This window comes from Girardinichthys multiradiatus, chromosome 11 (assembly GCF_021462225.1).
Source record: "Girardinichthys multiradiatus isolate DD_20200921_A chromosome 11, DD_fGirMul_XY1, whole genome shotgun sequence".
NCBI classification, from domain to species: Eukaryota; Metazoa; Chordata; class Actinopteri; order Cyprinodontiformes; family Goodeidae; genus Girardinichthys; species Girardinichthys multiradiatus.
In genome coordinates, this window is record NC_061804.1 from 25,946,917 (window position 1) to 25,970,325 (window position 23,409).

Sequence of the window (23,409 nt, forward strand, 5' to 3'; positions counted from 1 at the left end):
AGGTTCACAGCACAAAAAACAGGGATTGGATCCTCCTGAGAGGGAGGGCTGATAGGAGATGAGATCACGTCTCATTAAGCTCTAAAACATCACTGCTGAGTCACACAGCGGATTATTTTGATGGTTTTATAGAGATTAGAGGCAAAACAATAAAAATAACTGTAGAATACCATTATCATGTTTTTGTACAGTTTTGTTTCCTATGAAAGCTGGGAGCTACAGCTGTTTGGTAAGTATAAATATTTGCTAATGCACCCTAAAAGGCTGCGTGAAATGTCAAATTAAAGCCCAGTAAATGGTTGTGGGGTCTTCCCTCTACGTACCAGGGCTTCTGACTGAATTACAATTGATAGCTACAGTTCATAGTTTATAGTGGATGTATTTTTAACACTTTAACTTGTTGTTCAGCTGCACAACCAGGAGAAATGAGAATTTCACTGATTCATTAAACACCATGAGGCTTTTTTTAACACCAGTCTGGGTGATCCTTCCAGAGCTTCCTTTGTTAAATCTTAGTACTCTGTTACTGTGTTGCTATCTAATCCTGCAATTATGGTCAAACTAAAATTAAACACAATAACAAAAAACAACACAATTTCTTTTTTATTGTTTGCAACATCCATAGGTTGAATAATGCATGGGTCCAGAGTTAAAAACAATGCATCACAATTCTTCCAGGTCCAATAATTTGCTGCTGCAATCAGAACTGCTTATCAACCTTAAGATCCTGTTCGTCTGTGGGATTTCCTGCACTGCACACATTACTAAGCTGTTTGCACAAAAAGATAATAGCATCTGCAGACAGTCATTAGATCCACACATTGGGCTGCAGCAGGGCAGTGAATCAACAAAGAAAATAGAAGAATTCTGCTACTGAGATTGTAATTTGTCTTTGGCTCTCTGAAGGGTTATGCAAAAAGGTGAAACCTCCACAAGTTTGGTTAAGAATAGATGAAGACACCAGCGGTGTTCTCGGCTTCACTACAGTCAGTAAAGTTGAAACAGAGACAAGAAGAAAACAAAGCTTAAAGGACTCCAGGGATTTTCCTCTGCACAAGATACCCAGACAGAAACCTAAGATCTCATGCTTCGCAATGAAAGCTGGAAATATTGAGGATTTCAATGCTTACTGAAGTACTACTGTAAACCTTTAAAGCTATTTTTGTTTGAATTACTTAATCAATACTGAAATAAAGTCCTGTTTCATGAGGCAAGAGAGATGGTGGTAGACCAAATAAATAGAAGCTCTAACAATTGCATCCAGTTCAGCATTACCGCTAAAACAAACGGTTGGAATTTAACCGATAACAGTTGTGTAACAACCTGCATGCATTTCAATTTGGTAGATTTTAATTATGATTTCTGAAGAATAGTTATAGAAGTTTAGCAGGTAAAAGACACTAGGTTTAATTATTTAAATTCCAAGTTGTTTTTCAAATGTACTTACTCAGTAAAATTAAAATAATTCCTACAAAGTTTTAATATAATTTTAGTTAAATTGATTAATTTGATTACTCAAAGGAAATTTGTGTTTGGTAGACTTTTATTTTTTACAGTAATGCTTCTTCTCCCATTGGAAAGCTTGTTTTTTTGCCCCTAAATGGGAATAATTGTAGGGAAAATGCATTTGTGGGTTGAGCAGCAGGGTGTTGTAAATGGGTTTTTGCCCCTGAAAAGCTTTCCAAACACTCTCTGCCTATACCGAACAGCTTTCGGTAGAGGCCACCATCCCTCTCATTGGAAAAACAAGGGTTGTCATCATCGGAGGGAATCTCAATGCATAGAGATAATGAGATGAGATTCTGCAGTCAGCAACAATCTCATTTCTCTGCTTTTGGGAACCAAACTCTATCCTCCAAAATGTCAACCTTGCCCCCACAGAGCCCGGTTTATTAGAGGCTACCTCCAGCATCTATCTTCTCCAAAGTGCAGATGATGGAATGGCCTGCCTGCAGTCCTGACCTCAACACTATTGAACAGTTTTGGGATCAGATTGGGCATGCTGTTTGTGGCAAAGTGAAACACACTGGCTGACTTGGGTCAAATGTTGGGATGCAAACTCACAACAGTGTCTGACTACGCTGGTGAACAGCATGAGGTGGAGGGGCCAGGCTGGTGGTTCTTCCACACACTACAGAGGCCTCTGTTTGGTAAATGACTGAATTGTTGACTGCCAGTTTCTTCAAACTTCAATAATCCAATCCGGTATACAACACAAAACAAAAATCAACAGCAGGAAAAGCAGGTTAGCATTGGCAGAGAGGATTAGGCAATATTTTCATTGCAGCCCACATTCTAAACTCTGCTGCTCAACCAACAAATCCATTTTTGTTACAAAAGAGAAATAAACCTTAAACAATAAAAATTGTTAAGAGAAACGCATATTGGGAGCTTTGCAGTACATCTCGTCAATTAACGTGTGTCAACTAGCGCCTGTAACCCACATTAGAAGCATCACGCTGAAGTCCATCGAGATGACAGATTAATGGATGCCAACCTTGGATACTTTTATTAAATACATTAATGTTTTTGAACAGAACAAGTTCTAAAAATACCTTTGAGAACCAGCCACTGACCAGACACTTTATGTGTAGGATGTTTTATTGAAAATAATGGTAGTGTATTTTTGTTTGTTGCACGTCTGATGCTGGCAATGTGTGTTGTTTTAATAAATAAAGCACTTTTCTGTGCTAAGTTTAGTAAGATTCTGATTATTCTGTTTTATATTGAATTAAACTTTACACACAAAATGTTACTTTTGTCTCTCATATTTTATTAATCAAATGTAACGACGTAACATTCACACTACTAACAGTACAGAATCAGCAAGATATTAGAATGCATTTATAATTTCTCAATCCAAAAATATTTTCCTTACAATGGGTTTCAAAAGTTAAATACTTTAAAACCTAAAAAAGTGAATCTTTAGTACACTTCTTTAAATCTAACAAGGTGGTATGTAGACCTTTTCCCTGACAACAACAGTTAAAATGTGCTGGTCACTGGCAACGACTGCATCAGGGTTATTTAGCTTAGCCTGCTAGCAAGTTTGACTTTAGCGGTAGCACTGTTGCTAAACCTCGATAAAACTTAAATTCTTGGTTCAACACCAAATCTTTCTCAACCACAAGTCGTATGACAGCTCTTAACTTAAATAAGTTCAATTCTATTCACAATGCAACTCCTATAAACATGTATTTTCATCAGCCCCACTGTCCTATGCTGCAACACCACACACAGCAAATAAGAATAATGGCTGACTGAACCAAAATGTTCAGTTAAATTCTAATTGTGAATGTTTTGGTTGGATTTGCCACAAAAATTAACACAAACTAATGTGCATGATTAAATCTTTTTAAATTCTAATGGCTAATATCTCATGTGATAGTCCAGATGGATAGACATTATTCACTTACAGTGTAATTTTCTTCTAAATATCCCTGTGTTGCATTAGGAAGGAGCCAAACAATCTCCTCTTCAAGACCAGAATCCCTGAAATTGTTCCCAGCACCAAATAGCTGCCCAAGAAAACAATGCAGCACAGCAAAAAAAAAATTCAACTCATGATGCTGAACAGGAAGGTGTGAATTAGACAGAACACAAAATGTTGCATGAGTAAGAAGTGGATGGGCTGAGAAAGATATTTATATTAAGTCTTGTTTGATTTTGCTAAAAGGCAGAGGGTATGTTGGCCAGTGAAGAGCTGACTGTGTGACAGGCATTCCGAGGAGGTTTCTTGCCATTCACCAAAAATTCCCCCAAAATTGAGCGTTGCTCAATTAGCTAACCCAGTGAAATTCTAATGAAAACATGACGGAGAGAAAGATGTGAGGGAAAGGAGAGCAAGGGAAGGGAGGCTGAATGCTGGCATCAGAAAGAAAGAAAGAAAGAAAGACAGCTGGGTGCCTCTGCCTGGCTGCAGGAGTTTGGCATTCAGAGGATATCAGGGTTGAATTCAGAATACATTAACATGCACAGAGTGGACCTGCATTGTTTGATTTAGATTGAAATGTGAAACCTCTTTTACCAGAACCTGTACAGCTTCTTTGTTTCACAGAGGTACCTCCAAAGCAATCATGTACTTATATCCCAAAGACATTGGTACCTGAAATCTCTTGCCTTTGGATCAGTAAATTATTCTGCAAAAGGTGCAACCTGAAACAGATCAGGCAATGCAGACAACAACGCTGCAGCCTAAACCCAGAAAATGAGAGGATGCAGGAAGGGAGCAGATAGGGCTAAAGTGGCCATAGTGGCTTATAAGGGAGCGTCAGCAAAGCTGTAGTTCTGTCTCCTTCTGTGGACCCCCACCTCCCCATCCCCCAACCCCCCGCTTCCCCCCAAAACGTTCTTTGGCTTGTGTTTGATATGCTGCTCGTGTCGGTAGGATCCTGTTTGCTTTTCCATGGAGCAGAATGGCTTGGTGGGTCTGGGCCTATCTCCCTCTGTATTCTTCTCTGTGGCTTAGAGGACCTAGCCACAGCGCCGGCCTTCCTTCCTGTCTCTGCGCAGGGCCAGGCCTGCAGTGCAGGATGGGAGATAACCTGCTAATCGTTGGCTGCGTGCAGTGCCTGCAGCACGATAAGGTCTGGCTTCTTCTGCCAGAAAAGTTTAAATGTCCCACTGCCACGTGTGTCTGTCAGCTGTGTGTCTATCAGCTGTTCCTCTGGCCTTTACCACTTCCAGCCCACATAAACCTCCAGACTCATTCTAGGGAACAAATAATGTTTAAACAAAACCAAAATACAGTCATTCCTCTTATTTAACACATAAAAAACACTGTTAGTGTGCTTAAATCTAAATAAACAATTTCATGATTTACATTTTTATTCACACATCTGTAAAAATCAAGTTGAAGAGTGATATCATCAACAGTTTTCCTTCCTGTGCCAGAAAGCAGCATTCTTTTGGAACACTGTGTGCTCTAGAGGTCCACAAGGAGCGATTCAAGAGCCCCGTCGCCACCTTCGACTAAGGAAAATCACCATCAACTGCACTTTGTGTTGTCTCATTACTTTAGGCCTGTATATGAGAACAGGGGAGCTTTAGGTCACATTATATTAACTCAAGATCTGGCTGTGGTCGTAACTCTGTCACATGGTTGGGTCATGTTCAGTAAGCCCAAAGGACACACCAGCCACTTCTTCAGGATGAAACTATTATATTAATCAATTTTCTGTTTTACAATTGTTGCTGTATGATTATGTGATGAGTTTCAGTCTGTACTAATGTATTGGAAGTTTCTTTTCGTTCAGCTGAGTAGCACCTGATTCATCTGCAGTCTGCTGGGAGACATAAAGAAAATCCCGTGTCACAAATCAGCCACATTTCCACAGTTGAAACCAGATATTTAGATACACTCCATAAGAATACTCATTACCTTTTTCGCGCCTACTAAACCTTTCCTGTTTTAGGTTCGTTAGGCTTACCAACATATTTTCCATTGATTAAATACCAGAATGAGAGAAATATATATATATTTTTCTTAAACTTCTTGAAATTCTAATGTTTACATAAATTTCCTTAGTATTTCGTAGAATTGCCTTTTAAACTGTATGAGTCCTCCAGACAGAACTGGTCTGGAGCCGTGATCAGAGGGCATTAACTGAGTCAGGTTTGTAGGCCCCCTTGATCACACACACCATTTAATCTCTGCCAGCAAATTATCTATTGTTCTAGATTAGGCCTTTGAGATGGCCACTCCAAACCATTGACTTTGTTGTCTTAAAGCCACTTTGTACTTGAATGGGCAGTATGCTTAAGGTCATTGTTTATTTGGAAGACCTATTTTGTACCCCAGCTTTAACTTCCTGGCCTCACAGGTGGGATGCTCTAAGGCGGGCAACCTTCCTCCCTTTTTCCTCCAAATATTAATAATGGTCATTATGGCCAAACTCTTCTGTTTTAGCGTTATCAGACCACAGGACACATCTCCAAAAATTAGGGTCTTTGTTCCCAAGTGCTTTGCAAACTGTAATCTGTTTTTATATGTTGCTTTTAAAGTTATGGGATAATCTATCTGAGTGGCAAATCACTCCATGATGGTTTCTTGATTAACCCTGAGCATGCTTAACATTGTAACTTAACAGAAGCTATAATACAGACTGCTACAGGAGATCCTCCATGCCCACAGCCATTACCGTCTGTGATAACTCCTGGAACCTGGATAGTTTAACTAACCACAGTGTTCAATTTTCTTTTGATAAAATATGTTAGAACTGAGCTGAATTGAATTCGCTGTGGATAATGACACTCTTATCAGCTTCAGCCCGCGTCCTCGCAAGGTCTTTTCTTTTTATTCTGTGGTTGATATGGACATCCGTCACCAGAACGCGTTCCTCTCTGGGAGACAAAACTTGTCTCATTCCTCAACACTATAAAGGCTGGTGAGTCATCTATGCTTGCGTATAATTGTTTGAACAGATGAACATGTCATCTTCAGGCATCTAAAAATTCCCCCTGGTTAGAAACAAGACCTGTGGAGGTCCTTAATTTTCTTCCTTAAAGCTTAGCTGATTTTTAAATTTTTTCCACGATGTCACACAAAGGAAGCAGTGTTTTTTTAAGTGTCTCCATAAATTCATCCACAATGAGCCTCCATTTAACTCAAAATTGTGAATTAACCCATCAGAAGCTTACAAAGATATTATCATCCTGGCTTCTCCAAGCTGTTTAAATGCTATATTAGCAGTGTATGTAAACTTCTGAATTTGAAGAAAGTAATAAAATAAATGCTGTCTCGTTATTCTGCCGTATCACAAATAGAAATGATATGTTCTGAAACAGGAAAAGTTTAGATTGATTTTATTTTCAGCTGAATATGTTTATGTTTCTAAAAGAGAAAATAAAAGGCAAAAAAAAAGTACTGCTCACTGTCTAAAAGCATTTAGCTAGCTCTATGACTTAGCTGTTATCGCCACATATGTAAGGGACAAAGTGAGAGCATGCTACCTTCCCTGATGTGTGGTCTTTACTGGAGCAGTCCTATGTCTGCTCCCCTCGCATACATTTGTTTTTGGAGCCGGAGCCGTCTAGCCTCTGCCCAGCCTTAAGGTGAAGGACCAACTATTCTAATCTTTCTGTGTCCAACGTGACCTGCTGACTCTCTGTGACTGCCTTTAGGTTTCAGCAGCAACTGCACACAACTGCTTCAGTATTTGACAGCCGAGCAGCTGAGGGTTCGTACTGATCAGGGGATATACCCCCCCTCCTTATAAGCCTGGTTTGGAGGGGTGCAGAAGCTGAAGCCAGAGAAGGTGCAGTGTCTAAATATATAATGGTCAGGGGTTGGAACGACATCTTCTGTCTTTTCCTTTAATTATTTAGTGGACATTGTCCCCCAGACTTGGTGTCTCAATCCTGGATGAGTAGGATGTAATGCTAGCCCATGCAGACCATCATTATCATGCTGTTCTCTTTTATTTTATCCCTCATCCTGCAACCTACCAGATCTGTGCAATAGTGCGGCTTACATATAGTTCTTTGTAAAAACCCTATTGTGATGGCTGTTAGTCTATGAATCCACTCTCTGCATGGTCCCCAGCAAATCTTTGCAACTGGAATGCTAAACACACAAGTTTACATATTGCACCTTGTAAAGGTCTTACAATTGTATAATGCATACGAGTTTTGACCACATAGCTCTAATAGCCATAATTAAAATCCAGTCCAACCAATTGGCTTTAGAAGTGACCTTATTAATAAATATTCCACCTGTGTGTAATGTAATGTTGCTATAGATGAAAAACATGACTTACTTTGGGTTTGTAAATGACAAAATATGGAACATTTGTGCTGATCCCTTTATATGCCCATAGATATCTGCATAGTGACCTTATTTTATCTTCAATCGTACAGATACTTGTTTTGTTTTAACACTAATGATTTCTAAATATTGTCAAATTTGAATACCTCCCAACTCTCCGTCACACGTCTTCTAATCTATGTGTCCGCCAAGAACTACACACAAACTGTGCCCTTTCTAGAAATGTCACCAACAAATAAATATAATTTCTTTAACTTGATGAAACTGCCTTGCTATTTCTGGTTGTGACTTACAGTAATTTACAGTAACAGAATATTATTATCTTTAATAGATGCTGGAAATGTCAAATGATGTAATTGTACACATAAGTGACAGCGCGGAGGGTGGAGAGGGCTCCCTCTCCATGTGACGACAGACTCTGCAGCAGTTTGTCTCCGATAAGGACAGTGAACAACTTCACATCCACAAATGTGCTTTGACTCGTCTTATCACTGTTCTGTGGAAGGGTGAGAGCAGTGCAAACATGGTGCAGATATGTTGTCTCTTCTCTGACAGCTAATTTGGGCATTGTTCACAAGCCATTTCTGGTTATTAATGATATCATCATTGCATTCTGATTGAGGACTACTCCCATGCTGCTCCTTCATGTGATTGTGTCCCTTTCCATGAGTAAATACTGACAGGACATGATCACCTCTCCCTCCTGGCTCCATCAGTTGTTCAGCCTGTGCAATTTATTAGCCATTGTGACAGTTTCCTGTAGAGCTGGGCTCACCATGACGGAAATGGAGAGGTATGCAGATAAAGTGTTCTGAAGCATGGATCACAATAGCCATTGTGTTTTACATACAAGTCAATCTGTAACCTTCACAATATTTTCCACATACCTTTTAGGGTACGTGTGTGTTCTTTGTTGTTGTTCAGAATGTAGTGGCCAATTATTTCCCTCAATGTACTGAGCAAACACATGACTTTGTGGAAAATTACAAACTGCCAGTTGAGAGGCTTAAAAACAAAAGGAAATACTTTTTAGCTCCACAATAATAAGAACCAAATCTGGTTTAGTCAACCGCTTTAATCGGATGTGTTTGGATGGGAAGATCATAAATTAGTCGGCACGAGTTTCCGCCCTGACCAAATAACCTTTAAAAATCAACATATACCACCCTAACAGAGTGGCCCTGTCACGCAATTAACTTTTAGTTGAGAGTAATAGGAAAAATAACCTTTTGACCTGGTTATTTTGCTCTAGTACACAACGAGGACATGTATTGACATGCAGCTGTTAGAGCATGCCGGCAGATGCTTTACATTTCTGTAGCAGCCGTCTGAGCGCTTCACGAACTGGTTGACGAGCAGCTGTCATACCGACTTATGTAAATAAGCCCCCTTATTGCTTGGTCGGTGAGAAACTTTAACAAGAGAAGGCAAACAGAAAATGATGGATGTCAGCTCAGAATATGTGCCAGGAATTAGAATTTAACACATATAAAATGTTGGATGGTTGGTTTAAACGTTGTAACAGATGTGTAGTTCAGGAGTATTGAGGGCCAAAAGGACAACATTATTAATGCACAGGTCATCAAAGAAACTTTAATATATGTGATCATCTAAATAAAACAGCATATAATTATATTAAACATATTTATACATAATTATTCCAACATTTCAATACTTTAAAAAGTGGATAATTTAATAACTAAATGTAGGATCTTTAAATAAAATGTGTTATAAACAAGGTGATTGGTCTAAAGGTAAATTGCTGTGCAGATTAACCGATCAGATGTTAGGGGTCTGTTTTATAAACAGGAGTATTGAGTACAACTTTAACTCTAATTAATTTAATTTTGAATTAATGTTAGAATTTATACATTTAATTTTTTAAGTTGTTAATTTAATGAATTCTTCACACATTTATATAAAGACTGATATATCTTTTTATTCACTCAATGTATTTTTGCATATATATTATCATATAGATAAACACATAATGTTTTTAACTGTTGAGGTTTTGGCCCTAGATATTTGAGGAGTATGTGTCATCTAATCCAATCAATTTATTGCCATTTAATTGTATTCTAAATAGCATTCAACAAAACAAGATAACATATCTCTGGGATCTAACTATATAAATAATTAGACTTAAAAAAACACAAGACATTTTAATTAAGTATATTAATATGCACTTGTGTATAATCCAGTAATTCAGAATTTTAACAGCTTGAGGCTGAAATATGAATATCAGTCTGCAGATGTTACTGGCAGCAGCACTTTAAGACATTCATGGAGATGGTGTGAGTCTCTGGCAATGTTTAGTCTCCTGTTCCTGCAGTAGTACTTAAAATGGGCACATCTAAGCACGGTCAATGATTTGGGGATGCAGGTGGTGAGCAAGTTTCTTCACGTTCCTCAGAAAGAGCAGTCTCTGCCATTCCATGATCTTTGACCAGATGAGCTCATCAAAGATCCTCATCTCAAGGAATTTGATGTTATCCACTCTTTCTACGGCACAGTTGGTGATGCTGAGGAGTGCATGCTCAGGTTGTGACCTCTGGAGGCTCATGTTCATTCATGTTCATTATTCCAACTAGTGAGTTACAGGGGTTGGACAATGAAACTGAAACACCTGGTTTTAGACCACAATAATTTATTAGTATGGTGTAGGGCCTCCTTTTGCGGCCAACACAGCATCAATTCGTCTTGGGAATGACATATACAAGTCCTGCACAGTGGTCAGAGGGATTTTAAGCCATTCTTCTTATAGGATAGTGGCCAGGTCACTACGTGGTACTGGTGGAGGAAAACGTTTCCTGACTCCCTCCTCCAAAACACCCCAAAGTGGCTCAATAATATTTAGATCTGGTGACTGTGCAGGCCATGGGAGATGTTCAACTTCACTTTCATGTTCATCAAACCAATCTTTCACCAGTCTTGCTGTGTGTATTGGTGCATTGTCATCCTGATACACGGCACCGCCTTCAGGATACAATGTTTGAACCATTGGATGCACATGGTCCTCAAGAATGGTTCGGTAGTCCTTGGCAGTGACACGCCCATCTAGCACAAGTATTAGGCCAAGGGAATGCCATGATATGGCAGCCCAAACCATCACTGATCCACCCCCATGCTTCACTCTGGGCATGCAACAGTCTGGGTGGTACGCTTCTTTGGGGCTTCTCCAGACCGTAACTCTCCTGGATGTGGGGAAAACAGTAAAGGTGGACTCAGCAGAGAACAATACATGTTTCACATTGTCCACAGCCCAAGATTTGCGCTCCTTGCACCATTGAAACCGACGTTTGGCATTGGCATGAGTGACCAAAGGTTTGGCTATAGCAGCCCGGCCGTGTATATTGACCCTGTGGAGCTCCCGACGGACGGTTCTGGTGGAAACAGGAGAGTTGAGGTGCACATTTAATTCTGCCGTGATTTGGGCAGCCGTAGTTTTATGTTTTTTGGATACAATCCGGGTTAGCACCCGAAAATCCCTTTCAGACAGCTTCCTCTTGCGTCCACAGTTAATCCTGTTGGATGTGGTTCGTCCTTCTTGGTGGTATGCTGACATTACCCTGGATACCGTGGCTCTTGATACATCACAAAAACTTGCTGTCTTGGTCACAGATGCGCCAGCAAGACGTGCACCAACAATTTGTCCCATAATGTTGTGTGCATTTCAATATTTTGCGCAAAACTGTGCTCTTACCCTGCTAATTGAACCTTCACACTCTGCTCTTACTGGTGCAATGTGCAATCAATGAAGACTGGCTACCAGGCTGGTCCAATTTAGCCATGAAACCTCCCACACTAAAATGACAGGTGTTTCAGTTTTATTGTCCAAGCCCTGTATGTGCCACAAATTTAATGATCTGTTTTTCCTCATTTGTGGACGAACTGCTGTGTGTTAACAGTTTGAATAGCAGTGGGCCGAGCACACCACCTTGAGGTCTACCACTGCTCAGCGTAATAGAGCTGGAGATGTTTTTTCTGCATGTGGACTGACTGGGGTCTCTCAGTCAGAAAGTTCAAAATCCAGAGACAAGGGACACGTGGATTCCACGTGCTAAGGCTCAATGTACTATATTGTATTGCATATATAGTATGTATGTATACAATGTATGCAATTTTTACCCATATTGTATCGTATTTTAATTGTAATGCTGATGATGAGATCGCCTGAGGTCTGTAGCACTCACTGTAGCACTCACTGGACTGACACTTTTCAGAACAATGTTAAGGTTTAAGAAACTCTGAAATTCTAGGAAGGAGAGTTCACTCTTGAGTGATCATGTGAGTAACAAAGCCTTTTTTCTTTTTTGTTCTTTTACTTCAAAAGCTCTAGTGGTGCATTTGCTGTTTGGCTCATCTGATGTGACAAATTATTCAGTCAAGCATTACTTAATTTAGCTGAATATGATGTTAAACAGTTTTCCCTATTTTTAAATAGTTCAATAAGAAGTTGAAAGATCTTTATTACCCCTTATAAAAGCTTTGTTTATGTCTAAGGGTTCCTAATTCCTGGAGAACATTCTCTCTGCTGAAAATTGACATCAGGATTCAGACGATCTCATGAATATTGTGAAGGGGTTTCCTTCTTTAATGACCCTGTGACACCAGTCACTGCTGTTCTTTATGTTCATTCAGGCCTTTTTATGTTGAAAACATCAAGTACTTGACCTCGCTCAGTGTTTTTTTTCTCACCTCAGCTCTGTAAAGATATTAAGGCAACATACAGTACATCTGTATATATTTTGCTTGGATGCACACTAACTTTTGTGCCAGGTTTACTATATGGGTTTTAATAAATCTACCGTGCTTTACTGCTGGTCAACATAAGAAAAAACGGAAGCTCGATTTCTACTCAAATGCATTTGCGCCATCTAGTGGACAAAACATTGGGCGTCCAACCTACCACCTTACTAGACGATGGGAGATACTGCTAGCCACCTTCCAGTGAATAAAATCATATCCAGCAATAATAAACTCATGGAAAAAGTTCCTCTGTCTTTACGGTCTACTGTGGTATGGAAGTAAAATAGTCTCATTAGAATCAGACATTTTTTAGACATTGAATTTATAACACTGAATTTTTATCCTGTGCAATTATGTATGTGATTTTTTTTTTTTTTTGCCAGCAAAAATTCACCAAAATTCAGGTGAATTTTTGCAGGCGAATTTCTGCAGGTGAATTTTTTCAGGCGAATTTCTGCAGGTGAATTTTTTCAGGCGAATTCTTGCTGGTGAATTTTTGCTGGCAAATTTTAAGTACAAAAAAGAAATCAAATACATAATTGCACAGGATAAAAATTCAGTGTTATAAATTCAATGACTAAAAAATGTCTGATTGTAATGAGACTATTTTACTTCCATATTCCCTACCCCTCAGTTGGAGGCAGCAGATATGTATGCCGGCTTTGCTGCTCGTAGATGTAGAGGTTTATTTACTCAGTACCCGAAGTCAAGCGTATTTTGCATTTTTAGCTGATGTTCTTGGATTGGGAAAATGAAGCCTGGAGCACAAATGGGCTTCATGAGCATGAAAGTACAACAGCAAAGGTCCAAAGGATCACTGGGAACAGAAAAACCACCAGATAATGTATTAATATTATGTTAAACTCTTAAAAGAAGTTGATATTTTTTATCTAAATCAAAAGTTTTAGCTTTCACTTTCAAATACTGCTACTACTTGCAACTGTAAATTCTTACAAAAAGAGACTAACCTGTAAAAATATCTGTTAACCATTAATTCTGTGGTTCTAAAACATTAAATTAGATTTTTTTTTTTGTTTGTATCGCAAGCTTTATCAGAACAGCTGAAACAAAATTGCCTTATTCATTTCAGATAATATAAAATATGAGATCCACCCACTGTCCATTATGCTTGCAGGGTTGCGTGGGTGGTGCCTCTATCCCGAAAATGGTTACTTCATCCTCAGTAAGTGAGACAGCATTGAAGATAACTGTAGAACCTGATCTGTGTTTGGACTGCGTTGATCCAGTGGAGCTTCCTGGGTCATCAAAAATATTAGCTTCATCCAAACCTTCAACTTGTATGTTAGACCCAATCCCAAACTGTCAGAGTGTGACATGTTTTGGACTTTGTTTGGGACTTTGTTGTTTACTCTTTGCTTAGTTGTTTCACTTAGAATAGTTTATTTATGTCTGTCATTATTATAGTTCTGTATCTCCCTTGGATTCTCTGTGTTTATTTATGTTAGGCATTTTGTTCCCTCTCCTAGTTTAGTCCCTCAGGTTTACTTCAAGTTAGGTCAGCTTTAGTTATTCTTTACATCTTTGTTTGTTCTCGTTTCATCTGCTTTATTCTCAGTTTGTTCTATCAGTGTTGGGTTAGGTTTGTTTACTTTTGTAGTCTGGGTTTCTTTATGGTTTCTTTGTTTAGTCCTTAGGTCTTAGGTGGTGGTTACCTCTAGCTTCTCAGTTTCCTTTTAGTTCATGTTTATTCTTGATTCTATGTTTTATTTTTCTTGGTCTATAGTTTTCGTTCAGGTCTGTTTCACTGTTTTGTTAATTAGTCCTTTTCCTCATGTCTCAGTTTTATTAGGTTCACCTGTTCCCTCTGCCTTCCTGCCTCCTCGTCTCACCTGTTCTTAGTTCCTTTTGATTACTTCCCTTTGTCTCTCTCTGGATATTAGTTGGTTTTGTTTCATTATGCTTTGTTGGTTCCTCACGTTCACTACCCGCATCCTTGCCTTGAGTACCTGCAGTACTTATGTAAGTTTGGATCTGACTCTGGTTTATACCTGCAATGCTTTTGTTAAGTTTTTTGATATTTTGAATAAAGCTGAAGACTGCTTTGAAATGCTGCTTCCAAGCTCTTGTCTGCGCTTTGGTCCAACCTCAAACCACACCGTGACACAAAAAATTGATTTAAGGAAGTGTTCCCTTTTGATTACCACCCCTATTCTAGGTTTTCCTCTACACTGTCGCTACATGCATGCTCAGTATGAGGGATTGCTACAAAGTCAACGCCAGCGACTGTCCACTGTCTTTCCATGCTCATCCAGACAGAGTGAATGCTGCAAGTCACTGACTCGATGCAATCTGCTGGGTTTCCTTAGATAGAAAACTTTTTAACCAATTTGAATAATAAACTGAATCCATCTACACTCTTTGATAGTTAGGATTACCTGGAATGTATGTACCCGACTTGAAATATGTATGATTCGATAGAACTGACTTTGTAAAGTGCCTTGAGACCCCATGAGTTGTGAATTGGCGCTATATAAATGAAACTAAATTGAATTGAATCCCGAGCAGTCACTGGGTGAGAGGCAGAGTACACTGTGGATGGATTGCCAATCCTAAGACACACACACTCATACCTAAGAGCAATTTGGAGAAACTAATTTATTAATTGGTCTGCAGGAGGAGGCTTGAGAACCATCACATGGAGGGGTCAAACATGCAAACTCCACACAGGAACACCCCAAGCTGGGAAAAACAGCCTTGATGCATGCTCCACTGTTGAAGAAAAAGCATGCTAATGCTTGTTTATGGTTTGCTGTAGAAGATTTGGACAAGCCAGTGCAATATTAGGAGAATGTAGTCTGCTCAAATGAGGCCAAAGCTGAACTGCTTGGATGTCACTGCACACACCATGTTTGGAGGAAGAATGGCTCTGAACATTACCCCAAAATTATCATGGCTAAAGTAAGGTTTGCCGGTAGGAACATCATGGTGTGGGTTGTTTTACAGTATATGGTACTGGCAAACTTTATACAACCGATGGAAGGAAGAATGGAGAAATGTATCGGGATGTTCTTGAAAAGAAACTGAAGATGAAAAGAGTGGAGATGATCCAGCAAGACAACATTCCCGAACACAGCCAAGGAAACTCTTGACTGGTTTCAGAGAAATAAAGTAAAGCTGCTAGAACCGCCCAGTCAATCACCTGACTTGTGTTCAGTTGAAATCTATCGAAAGCACCGAAGATCAGAGTGCATAGAAAGGACTCCCAGAACCTTCGAGATTTGAAGACCGTTTGTGTGAAAAAAAAGTCAAAATCACACCTGAACAATGCACGTGACTAGTTTCTCCATACAGGAGACATTTTGAAGTTTTTATTACCCAAAAGCACTTTTTCCACAAGCCATTTAATACATTTCTGTAAGTTCAAAATGGATTTCTTGAGTCAGTCCAACTTTTTACCCATAATTTCATTTGTGGACTAATTTAGTTTTTTTCTTTGTATGAGTGGATTACTTTGGTTGTTGATGACATCTGATGTGAATTGTATGTCAATAGAAATATCCAAAACATATTTACTGAGAAAATCCTTGACATGTTCAATACTTATTATACCTTCTGTATATATTTTGACTTAGCACATAAAACTTAAAGGCAGAAAGCAATTAAACACTTCATAACTTAAAGAATTTTTTAACTTATTTTTTAAAACAACAAAAAAACAGTATTTACATAAAATAAATTCCATTTATTTTTCAAGTATCCTGGGCAGTGCCTCAAAATGTGAGGCAACAATGGGCTGATTAGATATGAGAGCAACAGTTTTTCCACTTTGAGGTATTGCTGTGGGGAACAAGCACATGGTTTTGAGACAGACGTTTCTGCCCATCAGTGTCCACTGAGTTGCCATCAGCTATACTGTACATTAACAGACTCATTTCTTCAATTTATTTATTTTTTCTTTTACACAGTGCGCTTGTCGCTCAGTTCCATGGAGGAATCAGGTGTGGGGCGCTGCTGTGGACGCAGATCTTCTGAAAACACATAAACACACAAATATATTTGTTAGAGACACATTTACAGTAAGGTGCAAACATTTTAAGCCAGTCTACATATATTTTTTTAATATCTGCTTCACAAAAACTAATTTAGATGCAGTGTTGTAACTGGTCTTGAGCAACAGCTCCTCTGAACTTCTGTTTTTTTTTTATATGTTTCTTTAGAAACTGACTTCTCGAATAATTTTTAGTCCACTCCTTGTATTTGACCTCTTTTTGAGAAATAATTGTTTTGTAAGCTAACTTATTTAACATTGACCTATGAGCCAGCAAAAGTAAATTTAATGTAAGTTTTACCTCGAGGCACTTTGCAACAGGTCATTCATAAAGAATTCAGACTCATTTAACGGTTCACATTTATTACAGCTGTATGTGATAGCGCAACACAAAGTAGCACATAATTGTGAAGTGGACTAAAAATGGAAAAAGTATTTACAACTAAAGATGTAAAAAGTGTGGCATACATTTTTATTCAGCTCCCTGAGAAAACCAGCTTTAGCTGCAGTTACAGCTGCAAATCTTGGCAGGATTTTGCAAATCCTTCATTTGCAAAATCTTTGTACAACTAAAGACTGACATTTTCGATTATTCTTCTTTGCAAAATAGCACCGGCTCTATCAGATTGGATAGAAAACATCTGTAAACATACATTTTCATGGTTTGCTACAGATTTTCACTTGGATTGAGGTCTGGGCTGTGACTGGATCATTCTAACAAATAAATACGTTTTAATCTAAAACCATTTAACTGGAGTTCAGGCTGCATGTTAAGGGTTGTTGTCCTGCTGGAAGGTGAAGCTCCACTCCAGTCTCAAGTCTTTTGCAGCCTATAACAGGTGCCCCTACATTTAGCTCCATTCATCTTCCCATCATCTCTGATAAGCTGTCCTGTCCCTCCCGAAGAAAATTATCCCCACAGCATTATGCTGCCGCCACCAGGTTTAATGGTGGGAATGCTGTGTTTAGGCCAATGCACATAGTTTTTTGCAACTGATGATGTTTTGCATGTTGGCCACCAAGTTCCATTTTGTTCTCATCTGACCGGATGTTTGCTGTGTTCCTTACATGGTTTGAGGCAAATTGCAAACAGGACCTCCTATTGTTTTATTTTTTTCGGCTATCCTCCTGCCACTCTTCCATAATTACCAGATTCATGGATTTTTCCATTTTTAAACTTCTCGACAAATTTATCCCTGACCTGTCTGTCGTGTTCCTTGGTCTTCATGACCATTTGTTCTTTTCTGTAAAAACCTCTAAGGCCTTCACACAACATCTGGATCTATAAATTACACACAAGAGAACAATTTACTGATTAGATGACTTATGAAAGCATTTGATTGCACTGGATTTTATGTTGCAGTATTAAGAGAAAAAGGCTTTGAAATGCATGCCACACTTTCCAGATTTATACTTGTAGAAATTCATCTATAACAGATAATCTAGATTCAATACATAGAAGTTGGTGGCTGTAATATGACAAGATGTGAATTTCAAGGCACTGTAAGTTGTCCTGTTGGCACAGCTTTCTTGTGCATCAATTACAAGTCCCCAAAAATGGAGAAAACAAGGTAAATTAAGGTAAATCCAAACCATGCGAACAATAACGTCCTTACCAACACGAGGCGTTCTCTAAATCGTAGCTGCCAGAAAACTTAACTGCCACTGACTGTTTAGGTATGTATGCAGTTATGGAGAATTTGTTCTTAATGGCAATAAGTAAAATAGCCAGTGTGTGCCTTGAATAGAGGACCATTATTCTGGAAGGCCTAGATTCTCCATCATGTGTGTGACACACAGGCATTGAGTATAAGGACTCAGATTCTTGAATGGGTCAGGCACGAAAACATAAAAGAGATGATTTGGTGTTTGGATGGTTATTGTTGTCTTACCTTCAACCAGTCGCTGGACTGCTTTCCTGTCTTCAGTTATATACATGGTGGTGATGAGGAAAAACACTCCACCCAGGATCCCAACAAATGGGCACAAAAGGAGGCTGTACATTAGGCTCCAGAAGTTCCATTCGTGGGTTTTAGGATTAGATGAGCGTATAGCATCAGAGATCTGTGAAGTGTTAGAAAAGCATTGCAGAGAAGAAGCAAAACGCCCCAGGAGCTGCAAACAGCTGAAAGACAGTGGAGGGATTTCTCACCACTCCTAACAGGTAAGGACTCCCAGCGTCACCAAGAAGATGGCCGACAGTGATCTGTAGAGCTTCAGCTGTTGCCCTTCTGGTTGGTACGACAACATACTGATGGAGAACATACGCACACAACGGCATGTTGGAAAGCCAGCAGAATGTTTCACATTTTATTAAAAATTAGCACCATTAGAACTCACCAGCAGTATGTCAGCCAGGACAGCCCAGTTCAGAGATAGCAATAACTCACCAAAGAAAATAAACACCTGAAACGGAAAATGTAAGTTACACAACGATGAAATAAAAAAAGATGATAATGGGATGGTAAATAAAAATGTAAAAAAAAACAACCTTTGATTCTTCATTGTTTTGTGTCCTCACTGTATCTTACGTTTTTTTGAGAAGAAATCACGTTACAAAGTGGGGAAATATTGACTAACTACATTAACCCTTTAAAACATTTTCTGCACGTCAGAAATATTATAATCTTGAGATCATTATATCTACTTCTTTTTTATTTTTTCATAGAATGTCTAAATGGGTTTGAAATGGTTGATCTCCCATTTGACAGCGTGTTTTTCTATTATTCTAATTTCAACAGAACTTTGCATTATACCCACAAGTAGAAACACTGGATCATGCAGTGGTTCTTTCTTACATAAGTGGCTGGAATGCTCGAGGATGCAACAAAAATGGTGATGAAGAGGCAGGGGACTGATCCGAGCATGCCCACTGCACAGATGAGGGGGTCTGCATGTGAAAACTTGCCCCTGAGATGTCTGGATAAGGTGGTGCCCAAGGCTCCTCCCAGAATGCCTGTCGCCACTGTCACAGCACCAAATATATAACTGTGGAGTGAAAAGGCACAAACTATTTGCAACCTTAAGAGATTTTGAAGAGTGAGACATATGCAGGTCAAAGCTAGAGATGAAACCTGTCTGTGGAATTGCAGGTATCCCCGGTGCAAGAAGGTCGGAGACCCTGGGTGATGGCAGCCCTGGCCAGGAAGGTGGGCAACCAGAAAGCCAAGGCCCCAGTGAGAAAGGCCAGAGCCGTGACTCCGAGTGATGACCACACATAACTTTTACTGAGATCAGAACATGCAAAAATATCATTAGAGAACTGCATCCCTAAACTGAAAAGAAAACCACCAGATTACTGGCAAAGTGCTGCAGAAAAGAGTCTATTTAGAAACAGTCATGTCTTCATTTTGAAACAAATCCAGTTGTTTTGTTCACATCGTACTTTTTCAGAAGATACTTTACATCCTCCATGTAAGAGCTGTGACCCGTCACTCCATCTCCGTGGGTTTCTGCAGCCCCTCGGGGGGGGTTAGGGCACAAGAACACCATTAGGATGAGTCCCACTAGACCCATGATGGGAGTGATCTGACAAAAACAGAAAAATTTTCTTTATTTTTACATATAACTGTAAAATCATGGAGTTTATATGTGCTGCAGATCGGTGCTTTTGCATTAAGGAATTTGGTACCCTGAGAGCCCAGCGCCAGTCTCCTGTGAGATTAGCACTGCCCGCCCCAGTGATGTATCCAAGACCACTGAAAACACAAAACAATTTCATCAACTTAGAAACAGGTTCAACAGCGGACATCAAGACATTTTGGGCCTGATCTTAAAAAGGTTTGCTTTTACAAAACCACTCTACAAACAAGGTGCTAATAAAATGCGTGTGTAAAACCAGCAGAACAGCAGGCTTGTTTGCCTTCATGGATATGCAAAACATGATAATGACCCAAACGCGCAAATGTATGGGAGAAGGATATGCAAATGATTCCCTTACCGCACACAACATGATTTATCAAACCTGAAAGGGATTGCGAGTTCTGTTTTTGCGTCTAGATTTAGCACGTTTGAAATGCAGGTGCTAACTGGGACGCAAAACTGTCTGCTGTCACTTTGGCCAGAAGGAGGCATAGATGGAGTGACAGATGACAGGGTGGGAGAATCTGTACATGTGTCAACAGATTTGGGTTATCAAAAATAAAAATAATAAGAATAGATGAGAATAGAGGATTCTATGTAGAATAACAAAAAGAACACGGTGAGTCTCCGAAAAGAATTAAAAGATCATAGGAAGACAAACCTCTAATAAATTAATTAACAGACATGTTTGTCTTTATATTGTTAATATTGATTGGCCAGTTTGGCACTGATGGTGGATGGTGCGCTACTCTGGAGATAGCTTTGCACAATAGCCTGTAATCTAATATTTTTATTAAATGCAAAGCAGAATGTATTCTTTGCCTCAGTGGGTCCGTCCGAACCCCAAACATAAAGCATCTACTCACAGAACAACTTCAAATTCAGTCTTTGGAATAGAACACTAAGAGGCGCCCAGCGCAAATGAACAATGAGGGGAAATAATCTCATCATGGCAGAGGCTGCGATGACAAAACCTGTTGCTGTGAATAGCGACTGGATCATTTATTATGATGCAGCGCAACAACCTCATGTTTTAAGCAACACAGCTTTTGTTCGCTTTTCCTTTTGTTTCGCTGGGGGCAGTAGCAGCCAGCCAGTAGCACACGCAACTTCCTAATTTAAATAAGGCGGTCTACACCTCTTTTGTTATCCATTGCATGCACAATGTTATGAAGATCGCACGCAACACGCCCAATTATTGAACATGCAATTTTTTTTTTGTACAAGCAATTTAGCGCCCCCTGTTTAGGATCTTTGAAGATCAGGCCTTAAGTCATGAGGGGCCACTGTGTTATGCACTGATGCCCAAGGTTGGATATTCCTTATTAAATTTTATTATACTTCGCCAACTTTTTTTTCAAGTGAATTGAATTTTTAGATTTTTGCAGCTTTTTTTTTTTTTTTTCTTACAGTAAGCAGACAAGAAGAAAACATGCAGCACAGGTTGCCAGTGCTAGGATTCGAACCCAGAACAGCTGCGTCGAACACTGAAGCCTCCGTATATGGGTCATGCCCTCACATTGTGCTCAGGTTTTACAAATGTTTTATATTTTTGTCAGACATGGAGTAACTTTCATTTAGATACACACCCGAATACAATCGAAAAAGAGGTTTTGTAAAATGGTATTTAATCTGAGAACGCTGCCTTTTTTTTGTAATCAAAGCATTTTACTCATCTGGAACAAATAAAAAAAAAAGCCAAAACCATAATAGATCAACCCAACATGATTGTTGCAGTGCACGTACAAACCAAAAAGCATGGTAGCAAAAGCATATCCTGTCAGCTGCAATGCTCTGCAGTAAAATAAAAAGAAATCTGAACACAGTGGTGCAGTGGTATTATTTAGACTAACCAATGAATAGAGTGATAATACTGTAATAAAACAGCCAGACAGAAGGAAACAAGGCTATGGAGGGAGCTTCTAACCTTCCAACAGGTATAAAGATGTAGAAGATGCAGATCATGACGCTCCGCTGACCCCCTGAGAACAGATCTCCAATGATGGTGGGAGCAACGGTGGAGTAGCTGGCCTCTCCCACACCGACGAGAGCTCGCAACAGAACAAGAAGCCAGAATTGCTAAATAAAACAAGTTAAAAGCACAATTTCAGTTTCAAAGACCACAAGAGGCTGCAAGAGGCTTATGCAAGCCTCTTGCAGGCTTGCATAAGCTATTCTCACCGTGTAGATTAGTAACCGGGGTTAGCAGTGTTTAGTGCCTTGTATTAACACAAACTTCAATGAAATTTATTGGGATTTTATGTGATAAATCAAAACAAAATAGTTCCTTATTGTAAAAAAGGAACACAACACATGGTTTTTAAATTATTTGTACATGAAACCCTGATATTGCATGCATATTTTCAGCTCCCTTTACTCTGACACTCCCAAACAAAATCCAGTGCAACCACTCATCTTCAGAAGTAACTTAATTTCTAAAGTCCACCTGTGTGTAATTTAATCTCAGTATAAATCCAGTTGCTCTGTGAAGGCCTTTGTTAGAGAACCTCAGTAAACAAACAGCTTCATGCAGAACAAGCAACACACCATACAGGTCATTGATAAAGCTGTGGTGGAGTTAAAGTCAGGGTTGAGTTATAAAACAATATCCAAAGATTTGAGGATCTCATCGAGCAATGTTCATCATCTGTTTTGTTCAGTCTTGAACCATGCAACAAATGGCCGTACATCTATATTGATGAGTCCGTCAATTAGAACATCAGAAAAACAGTTAAGAAGCCAGAGGGAACTCTGGAGGAGCAGCAGAGATCCAGACCTTAGATGGGGCAATCTGTTCGCAGCACAACTATAAGCGGTCAACTCTGCAAAGTGGCTTTTATGGAAGAATGGCAAGATGAAGCCATCATTGACAGAAAGCCATAAGTGCTGTTTGCAGTTTGTAACAAGCCACATAGCGCTTAGAAGAAGGTGCTCTAGTCAGATAAGGCACAAAACATCTTCAACATCTTCAAAGATCCCAAACAGCAGGTGATAATTTGCTGTGTACTCTAAATAAATTGCATGTGCAATAAATGGGCGTGTTGTGTGCGATTTTCAAAGATTGCGTGTGGATTACAGGTGCAAAACAGGTGCAGACCGCCCTATTTAAATGAGGAAATTGCATGTGCTATTGGCTGGAACAAGAGGAAAAGCAAACAGATCCTTTGCTGTGTTGCTATGCAGGGATTTTTACGCTGCATCGTTATAAATGATCCAGTTGCTGATTTGTTCCTTCTGTTCCGTTCAGCCATTGCTTTTATGGACTGTTAGAGTTAGTTCACTTTTGTTGTGCTACTAACAGCAG

General features: G+C 39.3%; 1 protein-coding gene across 4 annotated transcripts in view; it reads right to left on the reverse strand.

The window, feature by feature from the left end:
* Nucleotides 1-15,806: 15,806 nt before the first annotated feature.
* spns3 (spinster homolog 3 (Drosophila)) overlaps nucleotides 15,807-23,409 on the reverse strand; it is a 34,114-nt gene continuing 26,511 nt past the window's right edge. For all 4 annotated transcript variants that reach the window (XM_047378681.1, XM_047378680.1, XM_047378678.1 and 1 more), the window contains exons 5-13: nucleotides 22,033-22,184; nucleotides 20,155-20,221; nucleotides 19,909-20,051; nucleotides 19,598-19,750; nucleotides 19,322-19,511; nucleotides 18,864-18,929; nucleotides 18,676-18,774; nucleotides 18,416-18,587; nucleotides 15,807-16,503 (exon numbers count right to left, since the gene is read on the reverse strand). In XM_047378681.1, coding sequence (XP_047234637.1) covers nucleotides 16,433-16,503; nucleotides 18,416-18,587; nucleotides 18,676-18,774; nucleotides 18,864-18,929; nucleotides 19,322-19,511; nucleotides 19,598-19,750; nucleotides 19,909-20,051; nucleotides 20,155-20,221; nucleotides 22,033-22,184 — 1,113 coding nt within the window. In that variant the 3' untranslated portion in view covers nucleotides 15,807-16,432. The remainder of the gene's footprint in view (nucleotides 16,504-18,415; nucleotides 18,588-18,675; nucleotides 18,775-18,863; nucleotides 18,930-19,321; nucleotides 19,512-19,597; nucleotides 19,751-19,908; nucleotides 20,052-20,154; nucleotides 20,222-22,032; nucleotides 22,185-23,409) is intronic.